The sequence below is a fragment of the Haemaphysalis longicornis genome, unplaced genomic scaffold (assembly GCF_048455015.1).
Source record: "Haemaphysalis longicornis isolate Haplotype H1 unplaced genomic scaffold, Haemaphysalis longicornis Haplotype H1 scaffold_129, whole genome shotgun sequence".
NCBI classification, from domain to species: Eukaryota; Metazoa; Arthropoda; class Arachnida; order Ixodida; family Ixodidae; genus Haemaphysalis; species Haemaphysalis longicornis.
The window spans coordinates 219,758-238,843 of record NW_027526232.1 but is presented as its reverse complement, the minus strand read 5'-3'; the positions used below and the strand labels follow the sequence as shown (position 1 = coordinate 238,843).

General features: G+C 45.5%; 1 protein-coding gene across 4 annotated transcripts in view; it reads left to right on the top strand.

Annotated features, from left to right (window-relative positions):
* Positions 1-18,678, top strand: part of LOC144163659 (uncharacterized) — a 31,336-nt gene extending 12,658 nt beyond the window's left edge. The window contains exons 1-6 of one of the 4 annotated variants that reach the window (XM_077694452.1): positions 2,218-2,363; positions 7,072-7,384; positions 13,920-14,018; positions 14,905-14,982; positions 16,398-16,463; positions 17,835-18,678. In XM_077694452.1, the coding sequence (XP_077550578.1) occupies positions 7,151-7,384; positions 13,920-14,018; positions 14,905-14,982; positions 16,398-16,463; positions 17,835-17,885 (528 nt within the window). In that variant the 5' untranslated portion in view covers positions 2,218-2,363; positions 7,072-7,150 and the 3' untranslated portion in view covers positions 17,886-18,678. Of the gene's footprint in view, positions 1-2,217; positions 2,364-5,305; positions 5,472-7,071; positions 7,385-13,919; positions 14,019-14,904; positions 14,983-16,397; positions 16,464-17,834 lie in introns of those variants that run through there. The other 3 variants (XM_077694453.1, XM_077694451.1, XM_077694454.1) reach the window with 3 other exon arrangements.
* The last annotated feature ends 408 nt before the right edge of the window (positions 18,679-19,086 follow it).

The window sequence follows — 19,086 nt, the reverse complement described above, 5'->3', positions numbered from 1 at the left end:
GCATTACATTTGTGCACTACAAAAATAAACAATGGCAGGCTGTGATGCCAAGAACACTGAAGAGGCGTGCCGGCGTGCCTTTTTCTTCGGTGGTCTTGGCATCTGCGCGTGATGCATCACGCGTAGAGGAAAAAAGAAGATGACGCAAGGCACGCGGTCCCAAGGTCGTTAGCACTAACTCCCGCGCTGGGAATCCGAGCTCGTGCAAGACCCCGGCGAATAAGGAGCTGCCAGCGACAGCGGTCTGGGGCCCTGCAATCCCGTGGAAGAGGAAGAAGTGAGGTGCGGTGGTGGAATGTGACCGGTACGAACAACGGTCAGGCAGCCGGAACGTCGTCCCTGTGGTCCTCGAAGTCGAAAACACAACACCTCCACTCTGCAAGGCGGTCGTCAAGCCCGAGCAGACTCTTCAGCCACATCGTCAAAAGGAGCTACGACCACGACGACAACGACGACAGCGACAGGACGTGTGACTGGACAAAACAGAGCAAGTGAACGTTACGGACTGAGTCCGTTTCACTTTTTCAGTGGACTTACATTTTTTTCGCTCTACATGAACATGCAACTCCTGGCATCCCGAGCAAAGGCTGCCCGCTAATCGCATAGATTTCTGTAGTAAAGAATCAGTCCTGCAGCAACAAGTTGATAAAACAGTTCTACTCCCTCACTGTTATGAGAAAGAAAAAAACCACACCCACGAGAAACAGCAGAACCGAGTGGAAAAATTAAACACCCACGTGAAATTCCACGCGACGCATTAACGCGAATTAGGAGCTCCGGCCGCATGCTAATCAAAAAGTCACTGTTTTTTCGTGATACTTTGCATCATCCAAGCAAGAAGATAGAGCTGTGAAAATATTTCCACATGGATCAATTTCTCGTCGTTCTCCAGACATCAGAACTGTAAACATAGTTTTTATTTAATGGTATTTCATTACTACATATCGGCACTACTTTTTAACGCTCAATACCGGTGCGTACACACGCTGCTTTTGGTTCGACTTTGCGCTCCGACGCCGTATAACTGATTTGGCATCCAAGTTGATTTCAGGGTGGCGTAAAACGTCACATAATACATATCAAAGCGGCCCCACGTGCAATAGACACAATTTGCTGCGCGTGTTATGGGCTTAAGTGGCTGCTGACAACTATTCATCACTAACAACTAAGAAAGAAGGCGTTCTTTACCATTGCCGGAGCAGGCACTGCTAGCAACGCTACTCTTCAAGAAAAGGAGTAGAGGTGCAGCTTTTGTTGCTACCCTCGTTTCGTTTGTTGCAAGCTCCAGGCTCTAACTTCGAAAAAACGAAGTAAGAAGGGCTCATTTAAAATGTTCGCGACAAATGGCAGAATTTTTGTTTTCTAAGGTACAACCATAGGCTGGATTTTGATAGCCCATTAAGTACCAACTAAGATCAAATCTAAATCAAGATAAATACAACGGTCTGTTGCATCCGCGCGGTGCCTATTGCCATACCGACAGCGGCCTAGCCCCCTTTACCATTTCATTTACCCAAAGAATGCCGAAACGAGGATAAGGCCCAGCTGCTCTACCATTTTTATCTGTTCACTTCGGCGTGCACCAAGCAAGAAGCACGTAATTAGTGGAATAAATTTGTCAGTCCGAGCCACCTATGGACACGCTAACGTGAGATCACACCTCGGCAACGGTGGTTCATTCGGATCACATGAAAGCATTCCTCGGAGTGGCACCAGGGTGCCCCCATGCACCGTGGCACAGTCGTAACAGTGGTGTAAAGCATACACTTCAATGCTCTGCTTAAGTCCTTTGCGTATTAGGATCGGGAAAGGGTGTTTATAATTTCACGCGTTTTCTTGAAGGCTCGCTTCTGCATGTCTTGCACCGCATTTCAGCCGCTATGACATAGACGCCGTTTGCTTTGCTCTGCTCTCAAGTAGCCAACCACGCAACCCGTACGCCGTGTCACTTGGTGTGACGTACCGACTTCACGCATTTACGGGGCACGGAGCCGTAAAGACCAGCCACAATATAGCAAAACTGCTCACAAAGGAGTGTCAAGGCGGCGTTGGGGCCCGTATATGTAATCGAAAGCACGTGAAGAACTCGGGGACGGCAACGGGCGCATTTGGGTTCTCCTGTGTAAAAACCCGCGGCGTTGGATCTTTGCCCCGCGTTACGCGCTCCGTGAGAGATAAGGCTGATAACACTCTAACACTCTCCCCCCTTCCCGTCCCTCTTTACTCACACATACATCGGAGGCAGGAAACGACGTACGCCGTCGTTGAAGATCCTCGTACGGTACGCGAGCGAGCGCAGTTGTCATACAGTAAGCAGCCACGGTCCACCAATCGTTGTAACAGCTAGCGCTCCAACCTTCAAGGTCAGTTCTCTTTTGGAGACGGGTGCTTTCACTGTACTAGCATGGCGCACGACGAATTGTGGGCAACGCGAAACAAAGGCTGAAATATATTTTGCCGTTAATGAGCGAACTCATGAATGGAGTCGCGATGACACTGTACCTCGACACGAAAGAAACAGACAGGGTACGTCGTTGCTGTAGAAAAGCCGTGAGACAGCAATTCTATTGTTCTTACTCTACATCTTGGCGGGCTTCTCAAAACAAATTAAACTGGGTGTTTCACGCATCGAAGTTAGGCATCAGCTGAAGTGCTCAGTAGTGGAAGGTTGCTGGCCAATACCAACCACAGCGACACATTTACGGTACGCCCGAATCTTGTTCCGGGGTTTTGATTTCTTCTTCATCACACAACATGCCTGCAATTGGCAATCAGGCACCGGATGTAGTGAACTTCTGAGTTAACCTAATCAACGGGTAAGTCCATGGTTCTATCCCAGTGGACAAATAGCCTCCAGTTCCTCAAACCCCGTTCGCATTAAATGTACATTTCGGTCATTCTCCCACCCACGCAGCCACAGAAATAGAAGGAGGAACCGCGATGGCGTGTCTGTCACTTCCGCAATCGCCAAATAGACAAAACAATGGATGTTATGACCCTCTATGCAGCGTCGTATTAGGGACCAAGTATTACATAATTTATGTTGAGAAAAATATTTTGGAACGGGCGCTAGTCGTTATCCTGTACCATATTATACTCCTTCCTTGAGAGACAGTGTGTTTGAAAGCCCGGAGCGCACGAGGATTCGAGTTATAAACTGTATTTTATTGCGTTTACTGCGCCCCACTCACAAACACTTTGAGTGCTCCAAGGTTATTCCCAGCTGTCACGCCTATGAAATTTGTGTTGGGCTGAGTGCAATACGACGGGGCACGACAGGTGCAAACCTTTCCTGAAACCACACGCTGCATGAGCCTCACTTCAGGCTGAAAACGCCGCACACACTTCGGAGTGCCCATGATGCAGCCCTCGATCAGCAGTATCAGGACATTGTTTTTCCGAACATGTGCATACAGTGAAGCAGATGATGATAAATGTTTTCGCTTGCTTCGCCACGCTGCGAAAGTATGCCCAGTTCAAGACCCGTTTGTACTGCTTGATCTTGTTAACTAACCAAAGAACATCCTACTTTGGACGCAGCATTGATGACCGTAACACGGACGTAAAAATCATTGGCCTTTTTTTTCAACAAATAATTGTTTATATGCGCATTTCCATGCGAAACCAGCAGTTCAGATCGTCACGCTCGACCAGTTCACAATCTGAACACGCGATTTAAAAGTACAAGTCCTGCCCTTGCCGGATTTGAACCAATGAAGGCACTGGTTCCAAGCCGCATACATTCCGTACTGAGCATCGGCAATAAGGAGTCGCGGCGAGCCAAAACTGCGTTGTCATTGGTACCGCCGCTTTTCCGCACATGATATGGACATATGTAAACCTACGTGCAGATCTTATGGCACACCGCTCCCACGGAAGTGGAAAATAAATAATACGAAAAGAAGGCTGCGTAGCTTCCAAGTCTCTCCGGCTGCATGTTGGTCATAGATAGCTATGTTTCCACTTCTTTAGATAGGACCTATTAACTTGCTTCCCACCCATCACTCGGTGCGGCAGAAAACTTATTCCCCACCGCAAGCCTTAAGCCAGCGTGTGGTTTGAAAGATGTCCCGAAAAGTAACTCCTCTGTAACATCAACGCCGTTTAATGACGAACATAAGTGTAGTACGTTACTAAAAGTCCGAACTTTCAAATAAAGCAATACTAAGTGCTCTTTGCTGTCTAATTCAAAGTCAAGGGAGAACAGATTATATTTATTGTTGATAGTTCATTTCGAAAATGGCGCTTCGAACTTACATTGCGTGGTAAAAGTGCACAGCAAAGAATACTATGTCCTACAAATAACCCCCGGTTTCAACCGAGCCAAACAAGTGCAATATGAATGTTCCATTCAAATATTGATTGAGCAGTTTACAGCAATACAAAAATTGCCTAAACCCATGAGTACCGACCATCAACGTAAAGTTGGCATACATAACTAACTGGGAGACAAATCTGTATTTTTTGTACTTTCTCGAACCCGGAACAATATCTGGTTGCGACAACTTTCCAGCTCCTAATCATGCCGTCATTGACAGTTACTTTCAAGTCCACTGTGTGTGAAAGCTTCTTCCTTTTTTCTTTGTATTGCGGTGCTTTTTTTTTACTTTTGACTTTTGTTCTTGTCACAATGCCACACTTTGTACAAATAAATGAAATGAAGTAATCTAGTTACTGCAACCGTCGTGTGAGCAGTGAATTAGGAAATAACTTATCTTTGAAAAACACTCCTGATGGAGGCGAAAAGCGAAAACGCACGTGTGTCCGAGATTTTGGTGCACGGTAAGGATCCTCCCAGAAGGTCAAAATTATTCCGAAGACCTCCACTACGGCGCGCCTAATTGCCTGTGCAGCGTCGGCGCGTTAAACCTCATAATCGGTCAAAAAAAAGTTGAGCGAGTGAACAGAGCTTTCGAAAAAATGCCACTGCGCGATTTTTATCAATTTCTCCCCCACGGGCAACGAGGAGCCCTAGCTGTGCTGTACGGCATGTGCAGAGGCCGTCCAAAATGGCCAACCTAGAGCAGAGCGATCCTAAGGAACGCTTCGTTGCCCCTTATCTCGTGCTTACGCGTGAAAAGAGGAGGAGAGGCGAGACATAACAGAATGAACAAAAGGCGCCCCTTGGAAGTCTTACGCCTGCACGCCATCAATGTTTAAACAGTCAGCGGATACGTATGTGGCTGAAACTGGCAGTAATTGTTCGCGAATAGCGTGCTGCCCGCGTAGACGCTTCGACAGCTGTTTCTCTACGGAGAGACGTCAGACACCGCTAAGGATTTCAGATTACCCTTGAACGTAACGGGCGCGATGACGTACGTTAGCCGCCCGTTGGGTTTATGGTTGCGCACACTCACGAAAAACCCGTCGTGTCGGCCGAGAAAGCATCGCCATGATTTCCCAGGGAGCCTTAAAAGCTTCGAGTCACAAGAAACACAGATACACGACCATGAGGATGCAAGGAAAAGTCGGTAAGCTCTGAAGCGAACATTTACCCTAATTTCGGTATGAACGCCTAGCCTCTTCTCCACTAACTGCTCTAACTGAAGTATCAAAGTAATATTATTGCGAATAATTCGAGAGGTTATTGTGCGTGACTGGTATCACCAAAAACCTGGCGATTGCGGTGGCGTAGCCATTACGGCGTTATATTGACGCAAACGAAGAGTACTTGAAGACCGAATTCGGTCCCTGCGTTACTATGCAGGCAGGTTACAAACACGCCCAGCACTTAGAGACCCTCGGAGTTCTAAATGATTATGTAATGCTGCACTAAATTAGGCATCATTGCCTAAGCGTAACTTCGACGCGTTTAGTGGCAAATTCAAAACATAAGTATTCGAAATGGAATAGAAACCGTGTTATCAAATTTACTCATGCGGCCGAAAAAAATAAGCAGTAAGTATTAAGAATTATATATAGCTTAGCTTTATACTGGGAGGCTGCAACGCGGCGAACGCCATGCCATAAAAGAGAAACTTAAAAGAATGACTTGCAATTTTGAAGAAAGGTAAAAACTGATAGGGGGCTAATGTTTCCAAGCCTTCCAGTTATACTACTTTTGAAGGTAATAATATTCTGCAGTGGACTACAGGACAAAGATAGATCGATTTCAAAAAACACGGTTTTCTGAAGAATTATGGTTCCAAGCCAATACTGTATATTGTTGCCTGCGGATGTGCCTCCACCCATCCAAGAAAACCCCTTCCTGCACGTGTATATACGAGAAATGACTCGTCATCTTATCAATTTCTTGTGCATTTTTATAAGGTTTTGGGTGGCATGAGAGTTTTGGAGCGTCTTTGCTTGCTGCCTGGCCAAGCACGTGCAGGAGAACGCCAGATCTAACATTTAGCCGATTCGGTTTCAAGCTTATCGCAGTACCTTGGTGTATCTACAGTCATAACAAGCGTAAATCGTTCTATGTCAAAACTAAACGCTACTGGCGCGACCCACACGTTATTTTTACGTTTCCATGTCTTACACCTTTTTAGGTACATCTTCGATGGTCTTCTTGAGGTTGAGGATCCGTGGATAAATAAGAAAGTGCGCGTTTTCTTGTAGTTGCTACGGGATAGATATCACCGCACCGCGCCATAAAGACGCGTGCAAGCACGCCCGTTATCTTTCCAGGTGCAACGTTGAAGGATATGTTGCCAGCTCATGTCTGGTAGGAGAAGCGATCTCGGAAGAAGCAAGCAATAGTCTTAATATTTTGTTCATTGTGCCATCACCAACCAAATCTTTTCCCCCGCCCAGCGTTACTTCCAGTGGAAAACCGCTAAAATTACGCGCTCCAGAAGGCTTTAAAGCGAATCTTTCCAGCAGGTACCTTTACAGCTTCAAAATGCACAAAATCTTTGTATAACGAGATTGAAGCGCTTCGTTTTTCAGAATTCAGTGCATTTATTGAGGAAGTCGTATCCTTTTTAATGAAGGATCGCTTATAACGAAGTCACCCTGATGTCCCGAACACGTCTTTACAACGATGGAATCCGGCACAAATGCTCATTCAGACACATAACCATTGTACTCCGAACTCAGCAAGAATTTCTGTCCTTTCCGTTGCAGGTTTCTGAAAGAAGAAAGGACACTGAAAGGCAGTGGTCAGAGCAAGGAACCCTTAAGTCGGGGTAAGAACTACTAAGCCATGCCAGGCTTTGAGGTGACAGTGTGCGACTTCCCCGAGCTGAAGGACCGCACCCGAGTGCTGCTCGAGGGCCGGCCACCCGACGGAGCCCAGTGCCTGCGCTGCGGTGACCTCACCGGACTTGCTTGGCGCGCCACATGCGGTCACTGCTTCTGCAACCACTGCAAAGATACAGTGACCAGAGCTCACGTGCTAACATGCCCCGTGCACTTCGTGAAAACGCCCACGGCTAAGGTAGGCCCCCGGGCGCCCGCAAGCGGGAGCGATTTCTAAAGGCGTTTACACATGCTTGAAAAACAGGCAAGCATGTCAGCACAGTTAAAGTCACATTAACAAGTGTCATAATTGTTTTCTGCTGTAAACTACAAAGACAGTACGTTACCGCAACTTCAAGGCAGCTCAATTTTTTGATTACGTCACTTTTTAAACAAGCATTGTTTCAACAGCTCGAGTATATATAGTGGGTTTGGGGGCATTGAGAGTGTATTGGAGCCCCTCCAAACCCGTCCGAAAACGGGCTGGGGGAGGGGCAGGAGAACTTACGCGGTACTGTTTCTCTCCTCACAATGGGTAGGGTGCACCATCTAACATAGAAGCATTTGGGTAGCAGTCCCAAAACGTGCTTTAAACAAACAAAAATTTCGATACCTTCGTTCAATGTTTTTCCAAATTTCAATCATTTACAAGCGTAACGCACAGTCCCCCCAAGTAGTGCATTGCTAAAGTACTTTTTAAATGGTGGTGTATCCTGCAGCCGGTCCAGAGCTTCCTACTTACCGGATACACTTTCGTCGGAGCCGCCCTACACAGTGAAGGCCGATGCACGAAGGCCTTGTGACTTTCACGAAATGGGTATCGATATTGACTGAACAGTTAAATAGTGGGTGTCATCGAGAACGAAATATTTCCCGCGCGGAGCAATGCATCGAAATAGCACCACCGCGAAGAGCCATGAATATGTTTAAAAATTGCGGCCTGGTTGGCGTTTTTATTTCGTATGACTAATGTAAATCAGAAATCATCAATTTATTCAAGCATTAAAAGGTTTTTAATTATGGTAAGTCGTTTTCTTCTGTGAGAGTCAAAATTTGACCAAAAGATTGACGCTTTTGCCAAGACTATTTCACATCTGTCAGCCGAAACAGCTTCGTTAAATGCGTCTTTCTGACGTTCTACCTGAGGAGCAGTCGGTTGTGGGCCGAAAGTCAAAATGGCGTCTTTGAAAATTGGGTGCGGCTTCTACCGGCAACGGTCAGTTAGACACCTACCAAATCCTGTGAAAGTAATATTCAAACGCACTTTCATGTGCGCGTGTTGTGTGCGCTCCTGCGCTTCTTCGTGCTTCGTTCCTGTGGCTGATAGCGTTTGCGCGCGTTCTTGTGTGTTTAAATGCCTTCACTCATTTTTGCCCTCATCACTCCCATACCGAATTGCAACTCAAACTCACTGACCTATACATCAATTTCCCTCTAATATTTTTACCCTGATTTTTATCCATTTTTCCCAAAATTATAGCACTCGGTGTCCAAAAAGCACACGACATTACTAAAGTCTACGCCTGCACAAGAACCACCTAGGGTCCCAAGATACTTATAGCGTAAACGCTATTCTTCTTTGCCAATCAGTGTAATAAGAGGAGGCTTCCTCCTCTTCGTGTGTACTATTGGGACATTTTCCTAACTTGTTTGGCACACCTTCGTCAAATTATTTCGCTTGTTCGTCCTTTTCAGAGCAGCGTTCACGAAGCGACACAGCCTCACGAGCGTTCGATATTGTTTACATTTAAAAAAGGGCTGCCATTTGTGCCTTGCGCACCTTACACAAAACCCAAACACGATAACAGATTTTTTAAGGAGTTTGCCTGATTCGCTAAAAGCACTGGACAATCAAGGAAGTAATAACTGCGGGATTTTGATGGACCACACCACTGATCGACGATAACACCGACCTGAAATTTAAACGGGAACACATATGTGGTCCTGGTGTCGTGAAGGTCGAAATTGATACGTGTTCTTGGTAATAAACAAATCGCGTAGTTGCAGGGAACTAAATAATTTGCGTTTTTATTACACATTACTATATCCGCAAAGTTGACGCAACTGCTTGGGGCTGAGCTCAAAAAGCGTATCGGTGAGGGGCAAAATTTAGTGAAAGTAGCACCCTGTGACCATGCTTCTGTTCAGAGGACGAAGAGTAAAACTTTTATTAAAAGGAAAGGCTTTAGGTGCAATTGGATAGAGGGATGGTTGGGTAGGCGTAGGGCTATGGTGTGGTCGAAGGCGCGTCTCCGAGGATGTAGGAATACGCATTCATGCGGCAGCTTTAACGTTTTCGACGACCTCGATCTAAGCTGTAAACTATTCGAGTGAAGTGGTTCTTGGTACAGAGCATGGGCCACGTAGTTGGGCTAGCCGGGTGTCGGAAGCAGACTCGCGCCTCTGAAGTAATCGTACAAGACCGCTGTTCATCGAGAATTATGCTAGTAGTGTGAGCGAAGTGGAACCCACACGGTGAGGGCTTATTGGAATTGAAGGGTCATAGTACAGGGTGTGAATTCTCGATAACGAGTGAATACGTAAAAGGACCTGATAAAGTGGTGGAGATTGGCTTTGGCGCCATAGAAATAGTGAGGGAATTTAGGTGTCGATACACAAGCGTACCATCGTATGAAAGTGTCAGACCAGACAGAGGGCTGTGTTCGTGGTGTCTGGTGTATAGTGCCCTCTCGCGTAATGAAATCTTCGTTCATTTCCGCCATTCGATGCTACATTTATACCCGTGGTGATCATAGAAGTGTCCCCTTAGAAATGGGAATAATACCAACATGTGCGTGGAAAACAAAGCACTGTGAGAGTCACGTGCTCCACTCATTGAATTAGCCTTAAAATCTACCTAGCATTCTGAAAACATTCCATCAGGGACGAGAATTGAAACTCTTAGTGTCGTTTAACTGAGAAACAGTACAACTACAATCTCCATTAACCTTGCAAACTGAATGTGCAGTAACGATATTTTTCTGCCTTTCCACGCCTAACTCCCTGACGTAAAAAAGTTTTGGATGACGTCTAAGTCTGGGTCTTCTGTGTCAAGGGAGTGTTGTAATTGCGATTTCCAAGCAGTGAAATAAGGCAAGTTTGAGCGATAAGGCGAGAGTGTCAGTGTTTGAAAGTGTTTTCTCTAGCGTCGTAGAATTACGGAACGGTTTTTTTTAATAAGACAAACACACGCAAAGACACACACAAACGCAGCGAGATAGAGAGGAAGAGAGAGGGCGGAAGAGAGGGAGAGAAATACATAACTTCGTTCAGTAAGGTTTAGGGAAAGTTTGGGAAAACGGGGTGATGAGACAGTAGACCCCAAGCATGGGTTGAAAACAACGTCAGGGGACCCATAATCAGCTCACGCAGATCCTACGGTGACATCTGCTCACGGAAGCTTGCCTTGTGTCAATATAACTGGGATATGTATTATTTGATTTGTTCACTCGTGAGCATATTCTTGGATATGACCGGGTTTATAGAAGAAATTAGCTGTTTCCCGGTATTTTGCAAAATTCTAAGTTTACTATCAAACATCTTCGCCCATGTGCTGCTCAGAGTTCTTCGGCGTTAAAATCTCAGTGTGGCACGGTGAAACATGGTGTTCCTAGGCGTGCGATATGGAGACGTCCATATTTTTCGGGGAGGACAGTGTGGTAAAGGTGGTCAACAAGGATTACGGTATGCGGGTTCTCGTGGATCTTGGTCAGTTGCATCGTTCCTTTCCATACCCTTGTGTACGGGTGTTAATATGACGCGAAGTTTCATCATTGTGGATTGGAGAATTTTTCCCAAGCTTCTAGATATAACCGCCTGCAGTCAAGATATTTGGGCCCTTTGAGCCCAAAGCTATACTATTAAGCTTTGAGCCGTAGCTATACGATAATTTCACTACGATACGATAATTCCGCTAGGTGAATAATCACCAAGACGCCGGCTCCGATTTCCGCTTTTCCCGTTCGTGTGTGTTGGATGGCAAGGAACTCACAGCGGTCGCCGCGGTCGTCAACTGCGACAATTGCTGCTTTCGTATATTCGAACGCCAGCGAGTCGACGTATAGTATTTTCATGGTTTAAGAACTTCTCACGAAGACATTACATCCTCGCTTATCGCCTGTCTTTCCGTAGGTTTTGATTTATGATTCTCGGTGGAGGGCGGCTTTTATGAAAAGTCGCTGTATCGGTGACATACCCACCATGGCGTCCAGCCACTTTTTTTCTGGGGGCGGGCCTATATTCTTAGGATGACCGTTTCGTATTTTGCTTTTCCAAGATGCTCAGTTTATGCTAGAACAGTGGCCTCTCTGATTTCTCCAAAGATATTATGACAGAATCTAAAGACCCTTGTGGTGACCGTGAAAATTGAGAGCTAGAGGGCTGTCTATATGCTGCCCTAATGATGGTGTTTATTGCTGTAGATGTACAAGGATATAAGTGCCTACATGAGTCGTACTTTCGTCTTTCATTCCTCGTCTTCTGCCTACAAGCGTTTTACAATGTGAACTGAATGGTCAAAGGTGTACGGTATTTTGGCGATCGGGAGGTCGGCTGTGCCGTTTAATTATAGGACCATGCTGGGGATTCTTACGTGACTGTTCTCTTGGATCTCCTGGTCATCTATTCCTAGCGTTTCTTTTATTTGGTCGCATGGCGCCATTCATAATTTGACGGACAGGACTTGCGACGGTCGCAGGGCCGCAAAACATGAAAAATTATTTCAGACTAAATTCCTATATTTATAAGTCATATACTTGGTTTTATTTCCTACTTGCTACCATCTAGGCTATCCTTGGCTTTTGAGAACCTGGCGTCAACCTTTTGCCCCCTCAGTTACGTTACACAATGTTGACGCGGACATCAACTAGGGGACCGTGACTGCCGAGGCGGTGACTACCACGGCGCATAGAACAAACTGCGCGGCGCAGGCGCAGAGCATGCCCAATAGCGTATGTTTTTCGTTCGTCTCGGCGCCAGTATAATGGTTCTTTCTGACATCTAACTACAGCTGTTATGTATGTACTCCCGATGCTGTAGAGCCCCGGTATGTGGCTGCCTGTTGTAGTTTCCTGTTAGCATCGATGACGCACTCCCGCGGTCGCCAGATGAGCACGGCTGATAGCGGATGGCTCGCAGATACGTCAAAATTGAAGAATGAGCCTAATAAAGCTATTAAGTAAATAAACTTACGGTGATTGGTGCTAAAGACGTCCCTATTGCCTCGAAGTTTAATGCTTGATGAATTAGAGGGTTGACAACACATCATCGTTGCTCAATGAAGATAAGAAACTAGTGATGCATGTCATGCCATGCCAATTCCACCAGGGCGCTCGGCTAATCTCTTGCAATTTGCTGTTTGAACCCTTAAAAGGCCCCAGACTCAGGCCATGAACAATGAACGAAGCAAAGCGCAATCCTAGAAGGAATGACTTTTCACCAGACAATGTAGTAAATATAGTAATAACCAGTATTTATGATACGTGCTTCTCAGCGAGAGAGCATAAACCATTTACTCGGTCAATCAGAGCTGTTGGAGAACTCATGATGATGATGATTGTTGGAGTTTTATGGTGCAAGGTCAACGGGGGCAAAGAGCGAAAGAGAAGAAGTAATTTAATGAAGAGAAGTGATTACCACAAAAATGTAGCTATAAAAACGTGCAAACCCGACATAATAAAATCAATTAAACAAAATGGTGGTGGCTGGTGCATAGCGCCACATTTGATTATGCGTGATAGGAAATGAGGGTGAAAAACTTAACGTCTGACAAATACTTAAACACGCGTGTCACGGAAACCATGGCATCGTAACCCAGTAACAACGATAGATGTAGGGGAATATGTTGTCTGTAGAGTTCTCTGAAGTGTTTGTGTCGTGTTGTGTCGAGTGCCTTGCATTGAAAGAGTATGTGATCTACGGATAGGGCCTCTCCGCACCTGCTGCGCTGGGGTATAGAAGATCCCGTGAGCAAATAGGAGTGCGTGGCATGGGTGTGCCCTATCCGTAGCCTAGCCAATGCGGCTTCCGTGTGTCTGTTGTGTGTATCAGTGGTGTATGGTTCCAAGCGTGGTTTTATAACATGTAACTTGTTGTCTGTTTGTTCATCCCAGTGTGTTTGCCATGTTTTGCGAAGTTGTTGTCTTATGTGTGTCATGAAGTCTGTTTAGGGTACAGTTGTTATGTCTACAGTGTTCCCGAGTGCTGCAGCAGCGGCGCTCTCGTCTGCCAACTCGTTGCCAGCGATCCCAGAGTGTCCTGGGACCCAGCAGAGGAACATCTCATGCTTTCGCGCATAGACCGACATAATGGTGTTGAACACAAGATTAACTATGTTGTTTTTGGGGTCCTGTGCGATAATAGTGCACAAACAGCACTCAAGGAATCTATAAATGATGGAATTGGGAATTTGATTTTCAAGAATGTTGTACGATTAGTAAAATTCCATACGCTTCTCCTGATAAAATGGTTGTGTGTATGCTCATGGTTCTTGCTGCATAGATATTCGGACCATGAGCAGCGAAGGACACCGTAGTGGAGGTTTTAGAAGCGTCACTGTAAAATTCTGCACGTGTGTATTTAAACCGCAGAGACAGAAAGTGTTGCAGTATTGCAGCACGTGGTACCCGATTTTGGTCAACTTCCACAAAAGAAAAGTCGCAGGACACATGTCGGAGAACTCCTACTTGCAAATGATATCGAAACTTAGAGCTCATACTACCTCCTTCTATTTTCAGCTGAAGCGTACGGACCACGGGTTTCAAGAAACAAGAAAGTGCCCGGCATGCTGTGCCTGGACTGGATGCACAGAGTCTGGAATTCTAGAAGACATCTTGGTGAGAACTGACGACACTGTTATCTTAGAAAAGGAAGGAACCATGCGCCGTCGAAAACTCAAACTAAATTCGCAATGGATTCTGACGGCAACTGCCACTACGACGTCCATTCGCTAATTCGTCGCCAAGGTCGCCCATTGGCAAAACGGGCAGCCGAGGCTCCTCTTGACTCTACGTGTTGTGACTCTCCACTGGGATTCCGTGTCTCATGAATTGAACAGAGGCATTACGTACAAATATTACATTGCGGGAGAAGGATTTAGATGTTTGGGCCTATAAGACTTTAATGAAGGGGTCCAGTGCCGGGTGAGGCTATAATGTGTTGCTAAATAACTGAAACAAAAATAGCCAACCCCTCTTCCTAAAGGCAACGGGGGCTCGCGCGAAGCTGGTCACCAGTTGGAGGCATGCGCATGCATACGCCGAGCGGGAAGACGATGGTGTTTGTCGTACGTGATCGGAAGAGTTGTGCAACTATTGTGCGGTGCCTATAACAAAGCCTGGCCTCAGACCATCACCAAATGAATGTCTACGGCGCGATGAAATAAGTCTCAGCATACGAATTTCTCGCCCCTTTTTTAAAAGTACGCCACCACAGCACGTTTGGAGTTCCGATAAAAATATGGTTGAATAAACAGCATTGTACGGGTAAATGAGTGCCCGTAGCGGACACACGAATGCGCTGACAACAGTACAAGTCAAAGGTACAGCTCACACTGCTATTCTTGTTCCTGGCGAAAAAACTGCCACACGACCTGCCTGCAGCACAGCTTTTGTTTTCTGGAAAGGAGCACAGCAGCAAGAGCAACTCTAATACTAAACCCTTGTATTTGTGGTGAATAAGTAATTCACAAGATCGATGAACATCTCCATTTTATGTATGCAGAAACACTGCGAAAGCTGCCCCAAGAAACCCAGAATACGGCGGAATTACTCCTGGCAGTGCTCTGATAAAGAAATGGAGGTAAAATTCACGTTTTCATGGTCACTTGACTAATGCTACTCACCATGCGGATAATTAGGATGTTTGTGTACACTGCACGATGAAGGCCTCTCCCAAAGATTTCAAGCTATGCGTATCATGCGCTTGCCAATCCCACTATTTGCCCAAAATTTTCATAATTCATCACTCCATCCCGTCCTAGGTCCGCCTCTATCTCGTTTCAAGTCCATTGGCAGCCACTCCGCTAATCGGCTAGTCCACCTGTTGTCCTTCATGCGCATGACGTGTCCTGCCCAAGCAAACTTCTTTCGCTTTATCCGAACTAGGATGTCGTCCGCACGAGTCTGTTGCCGCATGCACATTGCTGTTTTATCTCTGAATGCGACCCCTAACATGCTTTTTATAAACAGTTGCGACGAGTATAGCTTGTTAAAAGGAGTTCTGATACCTGAAGTTCTGTCCCATGTGATTACCCGAAGCACGTTCTGGTCGTATACGGAAGCTCACTGCTGAGGACATCAGCATTGAACTGAAGCAGCGTAGAAAACCGGGCTAGTTGGTACATATTCATCTTCGCAGCCCTTCCAGCGCCGGTTTAGCGCTTGTACAGTGTTTTCCTCCCCTTTGTCTTGTTATTTGTGCGCTGCGAAGATGAGAGATCAGGATTATTGGCGAATGCGAGCCAAGATCTTGCGTATTCTTCGTTTATAACCGTGATTTTCTCTTTTTGTTTTGCGGATTCTCTGGCTAACATTTTTCTCAAAGAGTTCAGAAACAAAGCCAAGAATATTTTTTTCCGACAGGTTGCAATTAGTCACAGGAAGTTTACGCATTTGTTATAAGGTACAGATGGGATGTTCCTGTTCAGTGCCTTTGCCAACTATTCCTGCAAGCTAATAGGAGCTAAGCACAGATTCGAACAAACGGCGTGGTCCCTATGTTAGCAGCAGCAGCAATACCCAGAAAACCGGGAGCGGAGCCAAAGAAAGCATCGGTTTCAAAAAGATCGTTAGTTTAAAGAATAAACCCAAAAGGGCCTTAAACGCTGCCCCGCCATAGTTAACCTTTTCCTAAAAATTACCTGCTACATACCGAATCATTACTTTAGGTTGTGGAAGTAGTTCACCAGAAAACTAAAGTGCACCGGTTATTCTATACGCGTCGAGCTAACTGAAAATGGAAGCAGTATTATTGGTTTTAAAAGCCTGAGTAGCCATTTTAAAAATGTAGCGATAAGCATATATGTAGGCATGAAGTGAGGTATTAACGCGTATACACATATGCGATGCTCCATAAAGCTATTCAAATTTCTTCAATTTGCCATAATTGGCTTGCTGTGACAATCGGTCTGTGCTTTTTTGAGATTGTATTACTGGAAAAGGGCTGGCGAATATGTTTCAACCGTACCAGTAACGGAGATTGCTTCCTTTACACAGGACAACCTTCATGGCGGGCTGGTGAAGATTGTCAAACCACCCTCTCCAACTTGCGCCAACCATGAGGTAAATCAGCGCAATGAAAACCATGCAATTTCTTGAGATGATCCTTTACTGTCTTACACCAAAGCTGCTGGTGTACTTTGCGATCTTTGGTACACGCCGTCTACGGTCACAGAAAATTAAAGCAGTTCCACTCAACGTGAAAGCTGTCGGAAGTACAGAGCAGTGATTCGGCGGAGACGCTGTGGAACCATTCTCCGCTTTACTACCAGCCCTCGCGCTCTTCCCAGTTTGTTCAATGCAATTCAATTTTCCCGTCTTCGCAGTACTCGCGCGCCTTCTTCTGGAACAGTTCGCATCCTTTTCTTTATCTTTTGTTTCTTGTTCTGCCAGAAACAGCACAGCGGGAGTATTTTTTTGTGCTTGCCTTCATCTCACATGTGCTGGAGCCTTTCTCCCCCGTTTTGAACGCGTCGTTCTTTTTTTTTTCTTCGGTGACCACTTTTTTTCGCTTTCTATCGTAAAATTAACCGTATGAGCATTCCACTCTAAATGGACAGGGCGACTGCTGGTTAATTACATATATTTTGGATCAAATATACCTGCTGTGTCCTGCGCGCTAAATAGTGGGGACACGTATGACAAGTGCCAGCGGTTCCAGGGGTTTGGAACGGTTCTGCTAATATCACGTTCTTGTTCGAGCATTCTCTCAACTTTTCATCGGAAGTCTGGAACCAGGGACAAGCGTGAAACTTTTCGAAGCGTCTGTTTGGGTGCGTGACGCAGCGTGACTGCGGCGGGCAGCTAGATAGCGTGACCTCGGACGAACGACGATGACAAGCCGGTCCCCTGAACTGCTCTGAACTTAAAAAACCTACTCAATTTGCATCGAAGTAAAAGCGTTTATAGATCTGCTTCTCTGGTTAGCAAGAAACGCATGACGCACGACTGGCCTTCTTCAAGCCCCATATAATATGCCCTGTCGTCGTCGAAGACAGAAGATGTTCACACCCCCATAATCCATTACGGAGGTTACGGAGGAGCCGATGAAATGGCAGTTTTGCTTTTACGAGAGTCTGTTTGTTATTCCTCCCATAACAGCCGAGGAATGCTGTGAGAGAGGCAGAATGAATATTCTTATAATATCATGCTGTTGTTATATCAGAGGGATTCTATGATCTAGTTACTCGTAGCTTCGATTTACTAGATGATTATTTTAAATATGTGTGTATCATTTCTGGTGCAGTTTTTGGTGCCATGCGTAATGTAGTTGATGAACAAAACTTAAATTTTCTGTAGGCCTGAAAAAGCTGGCGCTGCACGCTTTATGTTAATGATGGCTTCGAACTTATTGCATTGCATAGAGTATCGCAGAAATTCCCATTACAAATGCTGTTCTCCAGCAACTAATATCGCTTGCTTTTTTTATTGCAGATTTCTCACCCACCGCATTTTCCGGCCGCTCCCCAGAGTTCGTGCGTGTAGCGAGCAACTGACATCCGGATAAAAAAAGCACTCTTCACAAGGTTGTCGGAACATACTATTTATTTCAGTTGTAAAAGATTTGCATCACCGACGCATTCTTGCCATTCAAGGCTTTCCGGAAATCGCAAACGAATTGCGTCTGCTGTGCCACCGATACCAATACTGACACCACGTACCACACATGCCCTACCACACCAAAAAATCGACAGATAACTTAATCGCATAACAAATACAGGGGCGTAGAGAAAATTCACGTAAGAGGCGGAAGAAACCGAAAAATTGTTGTTTCGTTAGCGTCTTTCATTTACAATGGCATCCAGAACCAAAACGAAATCAATCACTAGTTGTTCGTGCATGTAGGAGATGTTCACTTTAACACATTCACACTTTGTGGAACAAAGGACGATTTGTTGGCACTATATTTTCCTCCCTATCAGTTTGTATAGCATGTCACTAAGTTTTTCAAAACTACACTACCGCAATTATACGAGCAATTATAATTAATCAGAGAAACGCCACCTAAAATTGAAAGAACAGCAACCATTCCTTCTGCCGGTGTACACTCTCGTTTACGTCAATGCACAGAATCCTATTGAAGCTAATAAATTCCTCTTATAATTCACAAACTAACACTCCGAGTTCGCAGCGCTTCAAACATTCCATGCTACACCGATTCAATGAACCTTGTATTTGCCCCCACCATTCTATGAAAAGACAGCAACACCTTTACAACTTCTCTATGCCAAAATTCATTCTTCTGGGTTTCTGTCGGAAATAAATTGTGCTGTACTGACACCATTTATTTGTGTGATTAAAATAAACCATTCTTTGCACTCATTGGTTCCCATTTCAAAACATTGCCAGCGCGGTAAGATTATCGACCTTCCTTTTTCGATACGTTATCACGCTGCCAATTCAGACCAAAATAAAAATTGCAGGGCCAAGGGGCACAACAGAAAAGAGTGTAAAGCACATAACTATGACAGCGACCAGTGGTAGTACGTAAGTGGGAGTACACAGTATTACTACGCAGTTTAACAAATGAGGTTTTGTACGGCAGTTTTGAATTGGGAGTGTTCCGCGATGGCGGCAGCCGAAGCGGGAAGGTGGTTCCAGTCAACACTGGTCCTTGGAATGAATCATGATATAGGTTAATCCAACAAGAAGGAACACCAACGTCGTTAGCATGGTCTGAGTGGGA